Source organism: Sinohyriopsis cumingii, chromosome 9, assembly GCF_028554795.1.
Source record: "Sinohyriopsis cumingii isolate HCF-2022 chromosome 9, ASM2855479v2, whole genome shotgun sequence".
Classification (NCBI taxonomy): domain Eukaryota; kingdom Metazoa; phylum Mollusca; class Bivalvia; order Unionida; family Unionidae; genus Sinohyriopsis; species Sinohyriopsis cumingii.
This window is the reverse complement of record NC_142969.1, coordinates 46,348,491-46,370,907: the sequence shown is the minus strand read 5'-3', so window position 1 is coordinate 46,370,907 and position 22,417 is coordinate 46,348,491. Positions and strand designations below refer to the sequence as shown.

At 33.7% G+C, this 22,417-nt stretch overlaps 1 protein-coding gene across 1 annotated transcript in view; it reads right to left on the bottom strand.

Annotated features, from left to right (window-relative positions):
* Window positions 1–7,655: 7,655 nt before the first annotated feature.
* Window positions 7,656–22,417, bottom strand: part of LOC149791740 (low-density lipoprotein receptor-related protein 5-like) — a 47,182-nt gene continuing 32,420 nt past the window's right edge. Inside the window, exons 9-10 of the mRNA XM_089969468.1 lie at window positions 11,624–11,728; window positions 7,656–7,831 (exon numbers count right to left, since the gene is read on the bottom strand). Of these exons, the coding sequence (XP_089825594.1) occupies window positions 7,656–7,831; window positions 11,624–11,728 (281 nt within the window). The remainder of the gene's footprint in view (window positions 7,832–11,623; window positions 11,729–22,417) is intronic.

The window sequence follows — 22,417 nt, the reverse complement described above, 5'->3', positions numbered from 1 at the left end:
CATGTTCACACGGGAAATTTAAACATTCATTGATATCTCAAACTTTATACTCCAACAAATTAAACTTTCGAAACAAAGTATTATCCTTCATCATCATTGTATTTCATATATTCCTGGCAGACGTGCTCTAATCGAGACCTGCAGTTTAGATGATAAAAATTATTCTTTTAAATATAATTAGCACACTGCATCATCACGTGAGTCCCATCGAATAGGACTATGTACAATGCAATAGGACTGGAATCTTGACACTGATTTGAAATGCAGTTTTAAAATAAATTGCAAGGATGGAAGTGTAAAGACGTATTAACTGTTTTACCTGATCAGCTTAAATGCCTTCTATAAGTAAATATTTCATCAGTTCAGAAAGTATTCTGAATAATATCTGATATTGTTATGCATATTTAATTTATATTCAGCCCAGGATTTTGTCCATCATAAGGTGGATGATTGGAATTTATTGGGAACACAACCGTAATATATCCGGAATACTCAATAAATTTGGACCTATGAAATTGTTTTAAGAAAATCTTGGAGATAGTTCACAGAAGTGTTAGTTTTTTATAACTAATATTCCTGCTGAATTCAAGGGACAAAATTATTGTTAGTTTTCACTAAAAGAGATGGTTTCTGCTCTTTTCTATTACTTAATTTAAATCATGTTTCAAAATAATCGGCAATTCCAGTAATAGGAGCCATGAATGTTACATATAGAAATAATTGTTTCATTACCAATCGGCCAGATAACTGCAAGAGTGAGCAACGTTATTTTGTGTAGAGTTACCTCCTGATTATCACAGAGATGTCGATCATTCTTTGATATATAAACATCAATATTCTGTAATATTTAAGGAGAAAGAGCATTCTTCGTTCGAAGCGATTTTCAACACCTATCCCTCACAGCTGTTTCATGAATTATGTTTAATTTAAATCTAGTAAATAATCCCTCTTCGCGAGGTTAATAGATCCTTCTTATAACCAGATGTTTGGCGTAGTGGACATAAATCGTCAAACACTTTCTTTGCATACAAACAAATATCATCCATATTAGCAGCGGATGTTAAATTTGTGAAAATGAGAAAATAGAGTATGACAATCGCAAAGAGTATTTAAGACTTACGAAAGGGATCAAGACTTGTGTATTGATTTTGGTCGTTAAGTTGAAATGCTTAACTTTTGAAGTATTATATACTAGGTTCAAATATGATTTCTAGCATCTGTTTGGTGAAATGACTCGTGGCTTTTAAAAAGGATAATCATTTTTGAGGCCTTTACGATATCTTAGAAACATATCTGAAAGGCTAAGGTATACGAAATGAAGAAAGCTTCGTCGTCCGTATCCTCTTTTACACCTTTGAGCATTAATGACAATTATTAATTGTAAAATGGGCATGGTTCTTGAGGTCAAATCAGCCACTTGTGCAGGTGTTTGATTAGATCCATCTCTGTGCTTGTGTATTGCGCCGTACTCGTAACAAAAACTAAATTTGTTATCATCCGATTTTATTCAGCGAGTTCAAGCTACTCATTGATGTTTCATTTCGTCTGTTAAACGATCTATTTTCTAAACATTAGTTGCATTCTATCTTTGTGTGACCATGTAGATTAATAGTTTGTCTCTTCATGGTCTATTACTCCAATGAATGTTACCGGGAAAGTGTCATTAACTATTAGAATCGTTTGTTTTGGATGGCGATATTTGTATTGTACCTTTAGAAGGAATAAACCTATTATCTTTCGATATCCATTTCAATGAATTTAGAGGAAAACAGCAGATTTATTCCGAATAATGGCAAATCCAGCAAAATGAATCTTGATGAAATACTGTGTAGAAATTTGCATTGTTAGATATCGCCAATGTCTTTCGCCTTTACCTTCAGAACAGTTCTTTCCTTGCCAGCCTGATGAACAATTGCATGAGTAGTTGCCATTGGAATTTATACAGACGCCTCCATGTTCACAGGGAGAATTTAAACATTCATTGATATCTGAAATGTAATGGTTTAACAGATTATATTTTCCAACACATACTATTCTTCATCTATCATACACTTGAATCATACTACAAAGTTGCATTTTAATCGAGACATGCAATTTAGACGATTAATGTTATCCTTCCTTGGCTAATAGCACGAACTACTTTCTAAAAGCATTCTAGTCGGCAAGGGCTATAGACGATGAAATTGTACTTTAGTTTTCACATGTATTTGGCAGACGCCTCTTCAAACAAACTGGCAGGGAGGATCCTAGAACGATTTATTTACTTTTCCACGATTAAGATCAAATGAGTACTGCGGAAAACCACTCCATGGTTTCATACCTTATGCTGAATAATTCCTGCTCGTCTTATGTGTGTTAATATTGGATTTTATATTGAATTTTGACCATTATTAAATAGAAGCTAAGACTTATATCGGCACTACTCTGACATTCATTCAGATTGCACTCTACTTCATGATTTGAGAAAGACCTTTCCGACTGATCTTGAACTTATTTTGCAATAGTGTAAATACTTTTTTCATGCTGTCTATTTTGTCTCAGGAAATACCTTTGTTGTTACATTTGATTAAACCGCTGGATTTTATTAGGTTTTTATAGATATCTACGATCACCCTGAAAAACACTCGTTCAGTTCAATAATAGGGTCTATTAATGTCACCTGTCTAACAATGTTTTCATTGTCATTCGATCGGACATTTGCATGAGTAAGTACTTTTGGTGTTTGAACACTTTCTTCCATGTGATCACAGAGACCTCGATCATTTATTTACTTTCAAACATTTAATACACCAAGATCTTTGAGGAGAATCCATATTCTTTGTTCCAAAAGATAGCTTTCGCCTATCGATCACAGTTGCTTCGCTTGATTAGTATCATCTGCAAGTCAAGTAAATAATTCATCCCTGTGAGGATAACATGTCTTTACAGTAGGCAGATGTTTGACGCAGTTGTAAGAAATCGCGATCCGTGTTGATAGTATATATATCCCGTTGTAGACCGTATTTGGAATTGGTTTCACATGTCACAATGTTAAGCATTACAAACGTAAAACACCTTTAAGAATACGAAAGGAATCTTGACTTTCCTTTAGCATTTAGGCCTTATAGTGCAATGTTTAAATTATAAAGCGTCATACACAAGGTTCAAAAATGCATTGAAACATTTATTTGCTCACATGCATCTTTTTGCATTAGGATAATAACTGTATAAGGCCTACACATTCTCTTAGGAAGATATTCATGAAAGGTAGAATAATTGAAGAAAGCTTCGTCATTCGTTCCGCTTTTAACACGTTTGAGAATCCACGATGATTATTTTTTTTTTGGAAGTATCATCGGTAAAGTGACTTTTATTATTCAAATAAAGTTAGCCACGTGTTCATTCTTTCGTGACAGGCTATCACTGCGACTGTACATTGCTCCATTGCCTGAATGAAAACCGCATTCTTTATCATCAGCAGTGATTTCAAAGTATCATGTTTCTCGACTAAATGCGACCTATTTGTAAAATCATTGTTGAAAGTTATTATCATAACATCATAGTGATTCAAAGCTTGTTTCGTCGTCAGCTGTTATTCTAATACATAGGTGGGTGGCTTTATCACATATTGAAATAGTTTGTGTTGGATGACAAAAGCTGTATCACAAGTTAAAAGGAGAGAAAATGACAATCATTCATTCCACTATACTTCAGTCAAATTTAGACGATCGAAGGTACACTTTGTCACATTAATAATAATTCTAGAGAATCATATCTTCACTTGATATTGAATTGAAATATTGTGCAATATCGATACCAATACAAGTCATAACATTTATCGTCAGAACAGTTCTTCCCTTGCCAGCCTGTTGTACAGTTGCATGAGTAGCTTCCATTGCAATTTGTACAGGTGCCACCATGTTCACACATGAAATTTAAACATTCATTGATATCTGAAAGTTTATACTCCAACAAATTAAACATTCGAAACAAAGTATTATCCTTCATCATCATAGTATTTGATATATTCCTGGCAGACGTGCTCTAATCGAGACCTGCAGTTTAGATGATAAAAATTATTCTTTTAAATATAATTAGCACACTGCATCATCACGTGAGTCCCATCGAATAGGACTATGTACAATGCATTAGGACTGGAATCTTGACACTGATTTGAAATGCAGTTTTAAAATAAATTGCAAGGATGAAAGTGTAAAGATGTATTAACTGTTTTCTCTGATCAGCTTAAATGCCTTCTATAAGTAAATATTTCATCAGTTCAGAAAGTATTCTGAATAATACCTGATATTGTTATGCATATTTAATTTATATTCAGCCCAAGATTTTGTCCATCATAAGGTGGATGACTGGAATTTATTGGGAACACAAACGTAATGTATCCGGAATACTCAATAAATTTGGACCTATGAAATTGTTTTAAGAAAATCTTGGACATAGTTCACAGAAGTGTTAGTTTTTCTAAACTAATATTCCAGCTGAATTCAAGGGAAATAAATTATTGTTAGTTTTCACTAAAAGAGATGGTTTCTGCTCTTTTCTATTACTTAATTTAAATCATGTTTCAAAACAATCGGCAATTCCAATAATAAGAGCCATGAATGTTACATGTAGAAATAATTGTTTCATTACCAATCGGTCAGATAACTGCAAGAGTGAGCAACGTTAGTTTGTGTAGAGTTACCTCCTGATTATCACAGAGATGTAGATCATTCTTTGATATATAAACATCAATATTCTGTAATATTTTAGGAGAAAAAACATTCTTTGTTGGAGGCGATTTTCAACACCTATCCCTCACAGCTGTTTCATGGATTATGTTTAATTGAAATCTAGTAAATAATCCCTCTTTGGAAGGTTAATAGGTCTTTCTTATAACCAGATGTTTGGCGTAGTGGACATAAATCGTCAAACACTTTCTTTGCATACAAACAAATACCATCCATATTAGCATCGGATGTTAAATTTGTGAAAATGAGAAAATAGAGTATTACAATCGCAAACAGTAATTAAGATTTACGAAAGGGATCAAGACTTTTGTATTGATTTTGGTGATTTAGTTGAAATGCTTAACTTTTGAAGTATTATATACTAGGTTCAAAGATGATTTCTAGCATCTGTTTTGGTCAAATGGCTCGTGGCTTTTAAAAAGGATAATCATTCTTTGAGGCCTTCACAATATCTTAGAAACATATCTGAAAGGCTAAGGTATACGAAATGAAGAAAGCTTCGTCGTCCGTATCCTCTTTTACACCTTTGAGCATTAATGACAATTATTAATTGTAAAATAGGCATGGATCTTGAGGTCAAATCAGCCACTTGTGCAGGTGTCTGATTCGGTCCATCTCTGTGCTTGTGTATTGCGCCGTATCCGTAACAAAAAATAAATTTGTGATCACCCGATTTTATTCAGCGAGTTCAAGCTCCTCGTTGATGTTTCATTTTGTCCGTTAAACGATCTATTTTCTAAACATTACTTGCATTTTATCTTTGTGTGACATGTAGATTAATAGTTTGTCTCTTCATGGACTATTACTCCAATGAATGTTACCGGGAAAGCGTCAGTAACTATTAGAATCGTTTGTTTTGGATGGCGATATTTGTATTGTACCTTTAGAAGGAATAAACTTATAACCTTTCGATATCCATTTCAATGAATTTAGAGGAAAACAGCAGATTTATTTCGAATAATGGCAAATCCAGCAAAATGAATCTTGATGAAATACTGTGTAGAAATTTGCATTGTTAGATATCACCAATGTCTTTCGCCTTTACCTTCAGAACAGTTCTTTCCTTGCCAGCCTGATGAACAATTGCATGAGTAGTTGCCATTGGAATTTATACAGACGCCTCCATGTTCACAGGGAGAATTTAAACATTCATTGATATCTGAAATGTAATGGTTTAACAGATTAAATGTTTATAAACAATAGTATTCTTAATCTATCCTACACTTGAATCATACTACAAAGTTGCATTTTAATCGAGACATGCAATTTAGACGATTAATGTTATCCTTCCTTGGCTAATAGCACGAACTACTTTCTAAAAGCATTCTAGTCGGCAAAGACTGTAGACGATGAAATTGTACTTTAGTTTTCTCATCTATTTGGCAGACGCCTCTTCAAACAAACTGGCAGAGAGGACAGTAGAACGATTTATTTACTTTTCCACGATTAAGCTCAAATGAGTAATGCGGAAAACAACTCCATGGCTTCATACCTTATGCTGAATAATTCCTGATCGTCTTATGTGTGCTAATATTGGATTTTGTATTGGATTTTGACCATTATTAAATAGAACCTAAGACTTATATCGGTACTACTCTGGCATTCATTCAGATTGCTCTCTACTTCATGATTTGAGAAAGACCTTTCCGACTGATCTTGAACTTATTTCGCAATAGTGTAAATGCTTTTTTCATGCTGACTATTTTGTCTCAGGAAATACCTTTGTTGTTACATTTGATTAAACTGCTGGATTTTATTAGGTTTTTATAGATATCTACGATCACCCTGAAAAACACTCGTTCAGTTCAATAATAGGGTCTATTAATGTCACCTGTCTAACAATGTTTTCATTGTCATTCGATCGGACATTTGCATGAGTAAGTACTTTTGGTGTTTGAACACTTTCTTCCATGTGATCACAGAGACCTCGATCATTTATTTACTTTCAAACATTTAATACACCAAGATCTTTGAGGAGAATCCATATTCTTTGTTCCAAAAGATAGCTATCGCCTATTGAGCACAGTTGCTTCGCTTGATTAGTATCATTTGCAAGTCAAGTAAATAATTCATCCCTGTGAGGATAACATTTCTTTACAGTAGGCAGATGTTTGACGCAGCAGCACGAAATCGCGATCCGTGTTGATAGTATATATATCCCGTTGTAGACCGTATTTGGAATTGATTTCACATGTCACAATGTTAAGGATTACAAAATGAAAACACCTTTAAGAATACGAAAAGAATCTTGACTTTCCTTTAGCATTTAGGCCTTATAGTGCAATATTTAAATTATAAAGTGTCATACACAAGGTTCAAAACTGCATGGACACATTTATTTGCTCACATGCATCTTTTGTGCATTAGGATAACAACTGTATAAGGCCTACACATTCTCTTAGGAAGATATTCATAAAAGGTAGAATAATTGAAGAAAGCGTCGTCATCCGTTCCGTTTTTAACACGTTTGAGAATCCACGATGATTATTTTTTTTTTGGAAGTATCATCGGTAAAGTGACTTTTATTATTCAAATAAAGTTAGCCACGTGTTCATTCTTTCGTGACAGGCTATCACTGCGACTGTACATGGCTCCATTGCCTGAATGAAAACCGCATTCTTTATCATCAGCAGTGATTCCAAAGTATCATGTTTCTCGACTAAATGCGACCTATTTGTAAAATCATTGTTGAAAGTTATTATCATAACATCATAGTGATTCAAAGCTTGTTTCCTCGTCAGCTATTATTCGAATACATAGGTGGGTGGCTTTATTACATATTGGAATCGTTTGTGTTGGATGACAAAAGCTGTATCACAAGTTAAAAGGAGAGAAAATGATAATCATTCATTCCACTATACTTCAGTCAAATTTAGACGATCGAAGGTACACTTTATCTCATTAATATAATTCTAGAGAATCATATCTTCACTTGATATTGAATTGAAATATTGTGTAATATCGATACCAATACAAGTCATAACATTTATCGTCAGAACAGTTCTTCCCTTGCCAGCCTGTTGTACAGTTGCATGAGTAGCTTCCATTGCAATTTGTACAGGTGCCACCATTTTCACACGGGAAATTTAAACATTCATTGATATCTGAAAGTTTATACTCCAACAAATTAAACATTCGAAACAAAGTATTATCCTTCATCATCATAGTATTTGATATATTCCTGGCAGACGTGCTCTAATCGAGACCTGCAGTTTAGATGATAAAAATTATTCTTTTAAATAGAATTAACACACTGCATCATCACGTGAGTCCCATCGAATAGGACTATGTACAATGCAATAGGACTGGAATCTTGACACTGATTTGAAATGCAGTTTTAAAATAAATTGCAAGGATGGAAGTGTAAAGACGTATTAACTGTTTTACCTGATCAGCTTAAATGCCTTCTATAAGTAAATATTTCATCAGTTCAGAAAGTATTCTGAATAATATCTGATATTGTTATGCATATTTAATTTATATTCAGCCCAGGATTTTGTCCATCATAAGGTGGATGATTGGAATTTATTGGGAACACAACCGTAATATATCCGGAATACTCAATAAATTTGGACCTATGAAATTGTTTTAAGAAAATCTTGGAGATAGTTCACAGAAGTGTTAGTTTTTTATAACTAATATTCCTGCTGAATTCAAATGAAATAAATTATTGTTAGTTTTCACTAAAAGAGATGGTTTCTGCTCTTTTCTATTACTTAATTTAAATCATGTTTCAAGACAATCGGCAATTCCAGTAATAGGAGCCATGAATGTTACATGTAGAAATAATTGTTTCATTACCAATCGGCCAGATAACTGCAAGAGTGAGCAACATTAGTTTGTGTAGAGTTACCTCCTGATTATCACAGAGATGTCGATCATTCTTTGATATATAAACATCAATATTCTGTAATATTTAAGGAGAAAGAGCATTCTTCGTTCGAAGCGATTTTCAACACCTATCCCTCACAGCTGTTTCATGAATTATGTTTAATTTAAATCTAGTAAATAATCCCTCTTCGCGAGGTTAATAGATCCTTCTTATAACCAGATGTTTGGCGTAGTGGACATAAATCGTCAAACACTTTCTTTGCATACAAACAAATATCATCAATATTAGCAGCGGATGTTAAATTTGTGAAAATGAGAAAATAGAGTATGACAATCGCAAAGAGTATTTAAGACTTACGAAAGGGATCAAGACTTGTGTATTGATTTTGGTCGTTAAGTTGAAATGCTTAACTTTTGAAGTATTATATACTAGGTTCAAATATGATTTCTAGCATCTGTTTGGTGAAATGACTCGTGGCTTTTAAAAAGGATAATCATTTTTTGAGGCCTTCACGATATCTTAGAAACATATCTGAAAGGCTAAGGTATACGAAATGAAGAAAGCTTCGTCGTCCGTATCCTCTTTTACACCTTTGAGCATTAATGACAATTATTAATTGTAAAATGGGCATGGTTCTTGAGGTCAAATCAGCCACTTGTGCAGGTGTTTGATTCGATCCATCTCTGTGCTTGTGTATTGCGCCGTACTCGTAACAAAAACTAAATTTGTTATCATCCGATTTTATTCAGCGAGTTCAAGCTACTCATTGATGTTTCATTTCGTCTGTTAAACGATCTATTTTCTAAACATTAGTTGCATTCTATCTTTGTGTGACCATGTAGATTAATAGTTTGTCTCTTCATGGTCTATTACTCCAATGAATGTTACCGGGAAAGTGTCGTTAACTATTAGAATCGTTTGTTTTGGATGGCGATATTTGTATTGTACCTTTAGAAGGAATAAACCTATTATCTTTCGATATCCATTTCAATGAATTTAGAGGAAAACAGCAGATTTATTCCGAATAATGGCAAATCCAGCAAAATGAATCTTGATGAAATACTGTGTAGAAATTTGCATTGTTAGATATCACCAATGTCTTTCGCCTTTACCTTCAGAACAGTTCTTTCCTTGCCAGCCTGATGAACAATTGCATGAGTAGTTGCCATTGGAATTTATACAGACGCCTCCATGTTCACAGGGAGAATTTAAACATTCATTGATATCTGAAATGTAATGGTTTAACAGATTATATTTTCCAACACATACTATTCTTCATCTATCATACACTTGAATCATACTACAAAGTTGCATTTTAATCGAGACATGCAATTTAGACGATTATTGTTTTCCGTCCTTGGCTAATAGCACGAACTACTTTCTAAAAGCATTCTAGTCGGCAAGGGCTGTAGACGATGAAATTGTACTTTAGTTTTCACATGTATTTGGCAGACGCCTCTTCAAACAAACTGGCAGGGAGGACCCTAGAACGATTTATTTACTTTTCCATGATTAAGCTCAAATGAGTACTGCGGAAAACCACTCCATGGTTTCATACCTTATGCTGAATAATTCCTGCTCGTCTTATGTGTGTTAATATTGGATTTTATATTGAATTTTGACCATTATTAAATAGAAGCTAAGACTTATATCGGCACTACTCTGACATTCATTCAGATTGCACTCTACTTCATGATTTGAGAAAGACCTTTCCGACTGATCTTGAACTTATTTTGCAATAGTGTAAATACTTTTTCATGCTGACTATTTTGTCTCAGGAAATACCTTTGTTGTTACATTTGATTAAACTGCTGGATTTTATTAGGTTTTTATAGATCTTTACGATCACCCTGAAAAACACTCGTTCAGTTCAATAATAGGGTCTATTAATGTCACCTGTCTAACAATGTTTTCATTGTCATTCGATCGGACATTTGCATGAGTAAGTACTTTTGGTGTTTGAACACTTTCTTCCATGTGATCACAGAGACCTCGATCATTTATTTACTTTCAAACATTTAATACACCAAGATCTTTGAGGAGAATCCATATTCTTTGTTCCAAAAGATAGCTTTCGCCTATCGATCACAGTTGCTTCGCTTGATTAGTATCATCTGCAAGTCAAGTAAATAATTCATCCCTGTGAGGATAACATGTCTTTACAGTAGGCAGATGTTTGACGCAGTTGTAAGAAATCGCGATCCGTGTTGATAGTATATATATCCCGTTGTAGACCGTATTTGGAATTGGTTTCACATGTCACAATGTTAAGCATTACAAACGTAAAACACCTTTAAGAATACGAAAGGAATCTTGACTTTCCTTTAGCATTTAGGCCTTATAGTGCAATGTTTAAATTATAAAGCGTCATACACAAGGTTCAAAAATGCATTGAAACATTTATTTGCTCACATGCATCTTTTTGCATTAGGATAATAACTGTATAAGGCCTACACATTCTCTTAGGAAGATATTCATGAAAGGTAGAATAATTGAAGAAAGCTTCGTCATTCGTTCCGTTTTTAACACGTTTGAGAATCCACGATGATTATTTTTTTTTTGGAAGTATCATCGGTAAAGTAACTTTTATTATTCAAATAAAGTTAGCCACGTGTTCATTCTTTCGTGACAGGCTATCACTGCGACTGTACATTGCTCCATTGCCTGAATGAAAACCGCATTCTTTATCATCAGCAGTGATTTCAAAGTATCATGTTTCTCGACTAAATGCGACCTATTTGTAAAATCATTGTTGAAAGTTATTATCATAACATCATAGTGATTCAAAGCTTGTTTCCTCGTCAGCTGTTATTCGAATACATAGGTGGGTGGCTTTATTACATATTGGAATAGTTTGTGTTGGATGACAAAAGCTGTATCACAAGTTAAAAGGAGAGAAAATGACAATCATTCATTCCACTATACTTCAGTCAAATTTAGACGATCGAAGGTACACTTTGTCACATTAATAATAATTCTAGAGAATCATATCTTCACTTGATATTGAATTGAAATATTGTGCAATATCGATACCAATACAAGTCATAACATTTATCGTCAGAACAGTTCTTCCCTTGCCAGCCTGTTGTACAGTTGCATGAGTAGCTTCCATTGCAATTTGTACAGGTGCCACCATGTTCACACATGAAATTTAAACATTCATTGATATCTGAAACTTTATACTCCAGCAAATTAAACATTCGAAACAAAGTATTATCCTTCATCATCATAGTATTTGATATATTCCTGGCAGACGTGCTCTAATCGAGACCTGCAGTTTAGATGATAAAAATTATTCTTTTAAATATAATTAGCACACTGCATCATCACGTGAGTCCCATCGAATAGGACTATGTACAATGCAATAGGACTGGAATCTTGACACTGATTTGAAATGCAGTTTTAAAATAAATTGCAAGGATGAAAGTGTAAAGATGTATTAACTGTTTTCTCTGATCAGCTTAAATGCCTTCTATAAGTAAATATTTCATCAGTTCAGAAAGTATTCTGAATAACACCTGATATTGTTATGCATATTTAATTTATATTCAGCCCAAGATTTTGTCCATCATAAGGTGGATGACTGGAATTTATTGGGAACACAAACGTAATATATCCGGAATACTCAATAAATTTGGACCTATGAAATTGTTTTTAGAAAATCTTGGACATAGTTCACAGAAGTGTTAGTTTTTTTTAATTAATATTCCAGCTGAATTCAAGGGAAATAAATTATTGTTAGTTTTCACTAAAAGAGATGGTTTCTGCTCTTTTCTATTACTTAATTTAAATCATGTTTCAAAACAATCGGCAATTCCAATAATAAGAGCCATGAATGTTACATGTAGAAATAATTGTTTCATTACCAATCGGTCAGATAACTACAAGAGTGAGCAACGTTAGTTTGTGTAGAGTTACCTCCTGATTATCACAGAGATGTAGATCATTCTTTGATATATAAACATCAATATTCTGTAATATTTTAGGAGAAAAAACATTCTTTGTTGGAGGCGATTTTCAACACCTATCCCTCACAGCTGTTTCATGGATTATGTTTAATTGAAATCTAGTAAATAATCCCTCTTTGGAAGGTTAATAGGTCTTTCTTATAACCAGATGTTTGGCGTAGTGGACATAAATCGTCAAACACTTTCTTTGCATACAAACAAATACCATCAATATTAGCATCGGATGTTAAATTTGTGAAAATGAGAAAATAGAGTATTACAATCGCAAACAGTAATTAAGATTTACGAAAGGGATCAAGACTTTTGTATTGATTTTGGTGATTTAGTTGAAATGCTTAACTTTTGAAGTATTATATACTAGGTTCAAAGATGATTTCTAGCATTTGTTTTGGTCAAATGGCTCGTGGCTTTTAAAAAGGATAATCATTCTTTGAGGCCTTCACAATATCTTAGAAACATATCTGAAAGGCTAAGGTATACGAAATGAAGAAAGCTTCGTCGTCCGTATCCTCTTTTACACCTTTGAGCATTAATGACAATTATTAATTGTAAAATAGGCATGGATCTTGAGGTCAAATCAGCCACTTGTGCAGGTGTCTGATTCGGTCCATCTCTGTGCTTGTGTATTGCGCCGTATCCGTAACAAAAAATAAATTTGTGATCACCCGATTTTATTCAGCGAGTTCAAGCTCCTCGTTGATGTTTCATTTTGTCCGTTAAACGATCTATTTTCTAAACATTACTTGCATTCTATCTTTGTGTGACATGTAGATTAATAGTTTGTCTCTTCATGGACTATTACTCCAATGAATGTTACCGAGAAAGCGTCAGTAACTATTAGAATCGTTTGTGTTGGATGGCGATATTTGTATTGTACCTTTAGAAGGAATAAACCTATTATCTTTCGATATCCATTTCAATGAATTTAGAGGAAAACAGCAGATTTATTTCGAATAATGGCAAATCCAGCAAAATGAATCTTGATAAAATACTGTGTAGAAATTTGCATTGTTAGATATCACCAATGTCTTTCGCCTTTACCTTCAGAACAGTTCTTTCCTTGCCAGCCTGATGAACAATTGCATGAGTAGTTGCCATTGGAATTTATACAGACGCCTCCATGTTCACAGGGAGAATTTAAACATTCATTGATATCTGAAATGTAATGGTTTAACAGATTAAATGTTTATAAACAATAGTATTCTTAATCTATCCTACACTTGAATCATACTACAAAGTTGCATTTTAATCGAGACATGCAATTTAGACGATTAATGTTATCCTTCCTTGGCTAATAGCACGAACTACTTTCTAAAAGCATTCTAGTCGGCAAAGACTGTAGACGATGAAATTGTACTTTAGTTTTCTCATCTATTTGGCAGACGCCTCTTCAAACAAACTGGCAGAGAGGACAGTAGAACGATTTATTTACTTTTCCACGATTAAGCTCAAATGAGTACTGCGGAAAACCACTCCATGGCTTCATACCTTATGCTGAATAATTCCTGATCGTCTTATGTGTGCTAATATTGGATTTTGTATTGGATTTTGACCATTATTAAATAGAACCTAAGACTTATATCGGTACTACTCTGGCATTCATTCAGATTGCTCTCTACTTCATGATTTGAGAAAGACCTTTCCGACTGATCTTGAACTTATTTCGCAATAGTGTAAATACTTTTTTCATGCTGACTATTTTGTCTCAGGAAATACCTTTGTTGTTACATTTGATTAAACTGCTGGATTTTATTCGGTTTTTATAGATATCTACGATCACCCTGAAAAACACTCGTTCAGTTCAATAATAGGGTCTATTAATGTCACCTGTCTAACAATGTTTTCATTGTCATTCGATCGGACATTTGCATGAGTAAGTACTTTTGGTGTTTGAACACTTTCTTCCATGTGATCACAGAGACCTCGATCATTTATTTACTTTCAAACATTTAATACACCAAGATCTTTGAGGAGAATCCATATTCTTTGTTCCAAAAGATAGCTATCGCCTATTGAGCACAGTTGCTTCGCTTTATTAGTATCATTTGCAAGTCAAGTAAATAATTCATCCCTGTGAGGATAACATTTCTTTACAGTAGGCAGATGTTTGACGCAGCAGCACGAAATCGCGATCCGTGTTGATAGTATATATATCCCGTTGTAGACCGTATTTGGAATTGATTTCACATGTCACAATGTTAAGGATTACAAAAGGAAAACACCTTTAAGAATACGAAAAGAATCTTGACTTTCCTTTAGCATTTAGGCCTTATAGTGCAATATTTAAATTATAAAGCGTCATACACAAGGTTCAAAAATGCATTGAAACATTTATTTGCTCACATGCATCTTTTTGCATTAGGATAATAACTGTATAAGGCCTACACATTCTCTTAGGAAGATATTCATGAAAGGTAGAATAATTGAAGAAAGCTTCGTCTTTCGTTCCGTTTTTAACACGTTTGAGAATCCACGATGATTATTTTTTTTTTGGAAGTATCATCGGTAAAGTGACTTTTATTATTCAAATAAAGTTAGCCACGTGTTCATTCTTTCGTGACAGGCTATCACTGCGACTGTACATTGCTCCATTGCCTGAATGAAAACCGCATTCTTTATCATCAGCAGTGATTTCAAAGTATCATGTTTCTCGACTAAATGCGACCTATTTGTAAAATCATTGTTGAAAGTTATTATCATAACATCATAGTGATTCAAAGCTTGTTTCCTCGTCAGCTATTATTCGAATACATAGGTGGGTGGCTTTATTACATATTGGAATAGTTTGTGTTGGATGACAAAAGCTGTATCACAAGTTAAAAGGAGAGAAAATGATAATCATTCATTCCACTATACTTCAGTCAAATTTAGACGATCGAAGGTACACTTTGTCACATTAATATAATTCTAGAGAATCATATCTTCACTTGATATTGAATTGAAATATTGTGCAATATCGATACCAATACAAGTCATAACATTTATCGTCAGAACAGTTCTTCCCTTGCCAGCCTGTTGTACAGTTGCATGAGTAGCTTCCATTGCATTTTGTACAGGTGCCACCATTTTCACACGGGAAATTTAAACATTCATTGATATCTGAAAGTTTATACTCCAACAAATTAAACATTCGAAACAAAGTATTATCCTTCATCATCATAGTATTTCATATATTCCTGGCAGACGTGCTCTAATCGAGACCTGCAGTTTAGATGATAAAAATTATTCTTTTAAATAGAATTAGCACACTGCATCATCACGTGAGTCCCATCGAATAGGACTATGTACAATGCAATAGGACTGGAATCTTGACACTGATTTGAAATGCAGTTTTAAAATAAATTGCAAGGATGGAAGTGTAAAGACGTATTAACTGTTTTACCTGATCAGCTTAAATGCCTTCTATAAGTAAATATTTCATCAGTTCAGAAAGTATTCTGAATAATATCTGATATTGTTATGCATATTTAATTTATATTCAGCCCAGGATTTTGTCCATCATAAGGTGGATGATTGGAATTTATTGGGAACACAACCGTAATATATCCGGAATACTCAATACATTTGGACCTATGAAATTGTTTTAAGAAAATCTTGGAGATAGTTCACAGAAGTGTTAGTTTTTTATAACTAATATTCCTGCTGAATTCAAATGAAATAAATTATTGTTAGTTTTCACTAAAAGAGATGGTTTCTGCTCTTTTCTATTACTTAATTTAAATCATGTTTCAAGACAATCGGCAATTCCAGTAATAGGAGCCATGAATGTTACATGTAGAAATAATTGTTTCATTACCAATCGGCCAGATAACTGCAAGAGTGAGCAACATTAGTTTGTGTAGAGTTACCTCCTGATTATCACAGAGATGTCGATCATTCTTTGATATATAAACATCAATATTCTGTAATATTTAAGGAGAAACAGCATTCTTCGTTCGAAGCGATTTTCAACACCTATCCCTCACAGCTGTTTCATGAATTATGTTTAATTTAAATCTAGTAAATAATCCCTCTTCGCGAGGTTAATAGATCCTTCTTATAACCAGATGTTTGGCGTAGTGGACATAAATCGTCAAACACTTTCTTTGCATACAAACAAATATCATCAATATTAGCAGCGGATGTTAAATTTGTGAAAATGAGAAAATAGAGTATGACAATCGCAAAGAGTATTTAAGACTTACGAAAGGGATCAAGACTTGTGTATTGATTTTGGTCGTTAAGTTGAAATGCTTAACTTTTGAAGTATTATATACTAGGTTCAAATATGATTTCTAGCATCTGTTTGGTGAAATGACTCGTGGCTTTTAAAAAGGATAATCATTTTTTGAGGCCTTCACGATATCTTAGAAACATATCTGAAAGGCTAAGGTATACGAAATGAAGAAAGCTTCGTCGTCCGTATCCTCTTTTACACCTTTGAGCATTAATGACAATTATTAATTGTAAAATGGGCATGGTTCTTGAGGTCAAATCAGCCACTTGTGCAGGTGTTTGATTTGATCCATCTCTGTGCTTGTGTATTGCGCCGTACTCGTAACAAAAACTAAATTTGTTATCATCCGATTTTATTCAGCGAGTTCAAGCTACTCATTGATGTTTCATTTCGTCTGTTAAACGATCTATTTTCTAAACATTAGTTGCATTCTATCTTTGTGTGACCATGTAGATTAATAGTTTGTCTCTTCATGGTCTATTACTCCAATGAATGTTACCGGGAAAGTGTCATTAACTATTAGAATCGTTTGTTTTGGATGGCGATATTTGTATTGTACCTTTAGAAGGAATAAACCTATTATCTTTCGATATCCATTTCAATGAATTTAGAGGAAAACAGCAGATTTATTCCGAATAATGGCAAATCCAGCAAAATGAATCTTGATGAAATACTGTGTAGAAATTTGCATTGTTAGATATCACCAATGTCTTTCGCCTTTACCTTCAGAACAGTTCTTTCCTTGCCAGCCTGATGAACAATTGCATGAGTAGTTGCCATTGGAATTTATACAGACGCCTCCATGTTCACAGGGAGAATTTAAACATTCATTGATATCTGAAATGTAATGGTTTAACAGATTATATTTTCCAACACATACTATTCTTCATCTATCATACACTTGAATCATACTACAAAGTTGCATTTTAATCGAGACATGCAATTTAGACGATTATTGTTTTCCGTCCTTGGCTAATAGCACGAACTACTTTCTAAAAGCATTCTAGTCGGCAAGGGCTGTAGACGATGAAATTGTACTTTAGTTTTCACATGTATTTGGCAGACGCCTCTTCAAACAAACTGGCAGGGAGGACCCTAGAACGAATTATTTACTTTTCCAGGATTAAGCTCAAATGAGTACTGCGGAAAACCACTCCATGGTTTCATACCTTATGCTGAATAATTCCTGCTCGTCTTATGTGTGTTAATTTTGGATTTTACATTGAATTTTGACCATTATTAAATAGAAGCTAAGACTTATATCGGCACTACTCTGACATTCATTCAGATTGCACTCTACTTCATGATTTGAGAAAGACCTTTCCGACTGATCTTGAACTTATTTCGCAATAGTGTAAATACTTTTTTCATGCTGACTATTTTGTCTCAGGAAATACCTTTGTTGTTACATTTGATTAAACTGCTGGATTTTATTAGGTTTTTATAGATCTTTACGATCACCCTGAAAAACACTCGTTCAGTTCAATAATAGGGTCTATTAATGTCACCTGTCTAACAATGTTTTCATTGTCATTCGATCGGACATTTGCATGTGTAAGTACTTTTGGTGTTTCAACACTTTCTTCCATGTGATCACAGAGACCTCGATCATTTATTTACTTTCAAACATTTAATACACCAAGATCTTTGAGGAGAATCCATATTCTTTGTTCCAAAAGATAGCTTTCGCCTATCGATCACAGTTACTTCGCTTGATTAGTATCATCTGCAAGTCAAGTAAATAATTCATCCCTGTGAGGATAACATGTCTTTACAGTAGGCAGATGTTTGACGCAGTTGTAAGAAATCGCGATCCGTGTTGATAGTATATATATCCCGTTGTAGACCGTATTTGGAATTGGTTTCACATGTCACAATGTTAAGCATTACAAACGTAAAACACCTTTAAGAATACGAAAGGAATCTTGACTTTCCTTTAGCATTTAGGCCTTATAGTGCAATGTTTAAATTATAAAGCGTCATACACAAGGTTCATAAATGCATTGAAACATTTATTTGCTCACATGCATCTTTTTGCATTAGGATAATAACTGTATAAGGCCTACACATTCTCTTAGGAAGATATTCATGAAAGGTAGAATAATTGAAGAAAGCTTCGTCTTTCGTTCCGTTTTTAACACGTTTGAGAATCCACGATGATTATTTTTTTTTTGGAAGTATCATCGGTAAAGTGACTTTTATTATTCAAATAAAGTTAGCCACGTGTTCATTCTTTCGTGACAGGCTATCACTGCGACTGTACATTGCTCCATTGCCTGAATGAAAACCGCATTCTTTATCATCAGCAGTGATTTCAAAGCATCATGTTTCTCGACTAAATGCGACCTATTTGTAAAATCATTGTTGAAAGTTATTATCATAACATCATAGTGATTCAAAGCTTGTTTCCTCGTCAGCTATTATTCGAATACATAGGTGGGTGGCTTTATTACATATTGGAATAGTTTGTGTTGGATGACAAAAGCTGTATCACAAGTTAAAAGGAGAGAAAATGACAATCATTCATTAGACTATACTTCAGTCAAATTTAGACGATCGAAGGTACACTTTGTCACATTAATAATAATTCTAGAGAATCATATCTTCACTTGATATTGAATTGAAATATTGTGCAATATCGATACCAATACAAGTCATAACATTTATCGTCAGAACAGTTCTTCCCTTGCCAGCCTGTTGTACAGTTGCATGAGTAGCTTCCATTGCAATTTGTACAGGTGCCACCATGTTCACACATGAAATTTAAACATTCATTGATATCTGAAACTTTATACTCCAGCAAATTAAACATTCGAAACAAAGTATTATCCTTCATCATCATAGTATTTGATATATTCCTGGCAGACGTGCTCTAATCGAGACCTGCAGTTTAGATGATAAAAATTATTCTTTTAAATATAATTAGCACACTGCATCATCACGTGAGTCCCATCGAATAGGACTATGTACAATGCATTAGGACTGGAATCTTGACACTGATTTGAAATGCAGTTTTAAAATAAATTGCAAGGATGAAAGTGTAAAGATGTATTAACTGTTTTCTCTGATCAGCTTAAATGCCTTCTATAAGTAAATATTTCATCAGTTCAGAAAGTATTCTGAATAATACCTGATATTGTTATGCATATTTAATTTATATTCAGCCCAAGATTTTGTCCATCATAAGGTGGATGACTGGAATTTATTGGGAACACAAACGTAATATATCCGGAATACTCAATAAATTTGGACCTATGAAATTGTTTTAAGAAAATCTTGGACATAGTTCACAGAAGTGTTAGTTTTTTTAAACTAATATTCCAGCTGAATTCAAGGGAAATAAATTATTGTTAGTTTTCACTAAAAGAGATGGTTTCTGCTCTTTTCTATTACTTAATTTAAATCATGTTTCAAAACAATCGGCAATTCCAATAATAAGAGCCATGAATGTTACATGTAGAAATAATTGTTTCATTACCAATCGGTCAGATAACTGCAAGAGTGAGCAACGTTAGTTTGTGTAGAGTTACCTCCTGATTATCACAGAGATGTAGATCATTCTTTGATATATAAACATCAATATTCTGTAATATTTTAGGAGAAAAAACATTCTTTGTTGGAGGCGATTTTCAACACCTATCCCTCACAGCTGTTTCATGGATTATGTTTAATTGAAATCTAGTAAATAATCCCTCTTTGGAAGGTTAATAGGTCTTTCTTATAACCAGATGTTTGGCGTAGTGGACATAAATCGTCAAACACTTTCTTTGCATACAAACAAATGCCATCCATATTAGCATCGGATGTTAAATTTGTGAAAATGAGAAAATAGAGTATTACAATCGCAAACAGTAATTAAGATTTACGAAAGGGATCAAGACTTTTGTATTGATTTTGGTGATTTAGTTGAAATGCTTAACTTTTGAAGTATTATATACTAGGTTCAAAGATGATTTCTAGCATTTGTTTTGGTCAAATGGCTCGTGGCTTTTAAAAAGGATAATCATTCTTTGAGGCCTTCACAATATCTTAGAAACATATCTGAAAGGCTAAGGTATACGAAATGAAGAAAGCTTCGTCGTCCGTATCCTCTTTTACACCTTTGAGCATTAACGACAATTATTAATTGTAAAATAGGCATGGATCTTGAGGTCAAATCAGCCACTTGTGCAGGTGTCTGATTCGGTCCATCTCTGTGCTTGTGTATTGCGCCGTATCCGTAACAAAAAATAAATTTGTGATCACCCGATTTTATTCAGCGAGTTCAAGCTCCTCGTTGATGTTTCATTTTGTCCGTTAAACGATCTATTTTCTAAACATTACTTGCATTTTATCTTTGTGTGACATGTAGATTAATAGTTTGTCTCTTCATGGACTATTACTCCAATGAATGTTACCGGGAAAGCGTCAGTAACTATTAGAATCGTGTGGTTTGGATGGCGATATTTGTATTGTACCTTTAGACGGAATAAACTTATAACCTTTCGATATCCATTTCAATGAATTTAGAGGAAAACAGCAGATTTATTTCGAATAATGGCAAATCCAGCAAAATGAATCTTGATTAAATACTGTGTAGAAATTTGCATTGTTAGATATCACCAATGTCTTTCGCCTTTACCTTCAGAACAGTTCTTTCCTTGCCAGCCTGATGAACAATTGCATGAGTAGTTGCCATTGGAATTTATACAGACGCCTCCATGTTCACAGGGAGAATTTAAACATTCATTGATATCTGAAATTTAATGGTTTAACAGATTAAATGTTTCAAAACAATAGTATTCTTAATCTATCATACACTTGAATCATACTACAAAGTTGCATTTTAATCGAGACATGCAATTTAGACGATTAATGTTATCCTTCCTTGGCTAATAGCACGAACTACTTTCTAAAAGCATTCTAGTCGGCAAGGGCTATAGACGATGAAATTGTACTTTAGTTTTCACATGTATTTGGCAGACGCCTCTTCAAACAAACTGGCAGGGAGGATCCTAGAACGATTTATTTACTTTTCCACGATTAAGCTCAAATGAGTAATGCGGAAAACCACTCCATGGTTTCATACCTTATGCTGAATAATTCCTGCTCGTCTTATGTGTGTTAATATTGGATTTTGTATTGAATTTTGACCATTATTAAATAGAAGCTAAGACTTATATCGGCACTACTCTGACATTCATTCAGATTGCACTCTACTTCATGATTTGAGAAAGACCTTTCCGACTGATCTTGAACTTATTTTGCAATAGTGTAAATACTTTTTTCATGCTGACTATTTTGTCTCAGGAAATACCTTTGTTGTTACATTTGATTAAACTGCTGGATTTTATTAGGTTTTTATAGATCTTTACGATCACCCTGAAAAACACTCGTTCAGTTCAATAATAGGGTCTATTAATGTCACCTGTCTAACAATGTTTTCATTGTCATTCGATCGGACATTTGCATGAGTAAGTACTTTTGGTGTTTGAACACTTTCTTCCATGTGATCACAGAGACCTCGATCATTTATTTACTTTCAAACATTTAATATACCAAGATCTTTGAGGAGAATCCATATTCTTTGTTCCAAAAGATAGCTTTCACCTATCGATCACAGTTGCTTCGCTTGATTAGTATCATCTGCAAGTCAAGTAAATAATTCATCCCTGTGAGGATAACATGTCTTTAC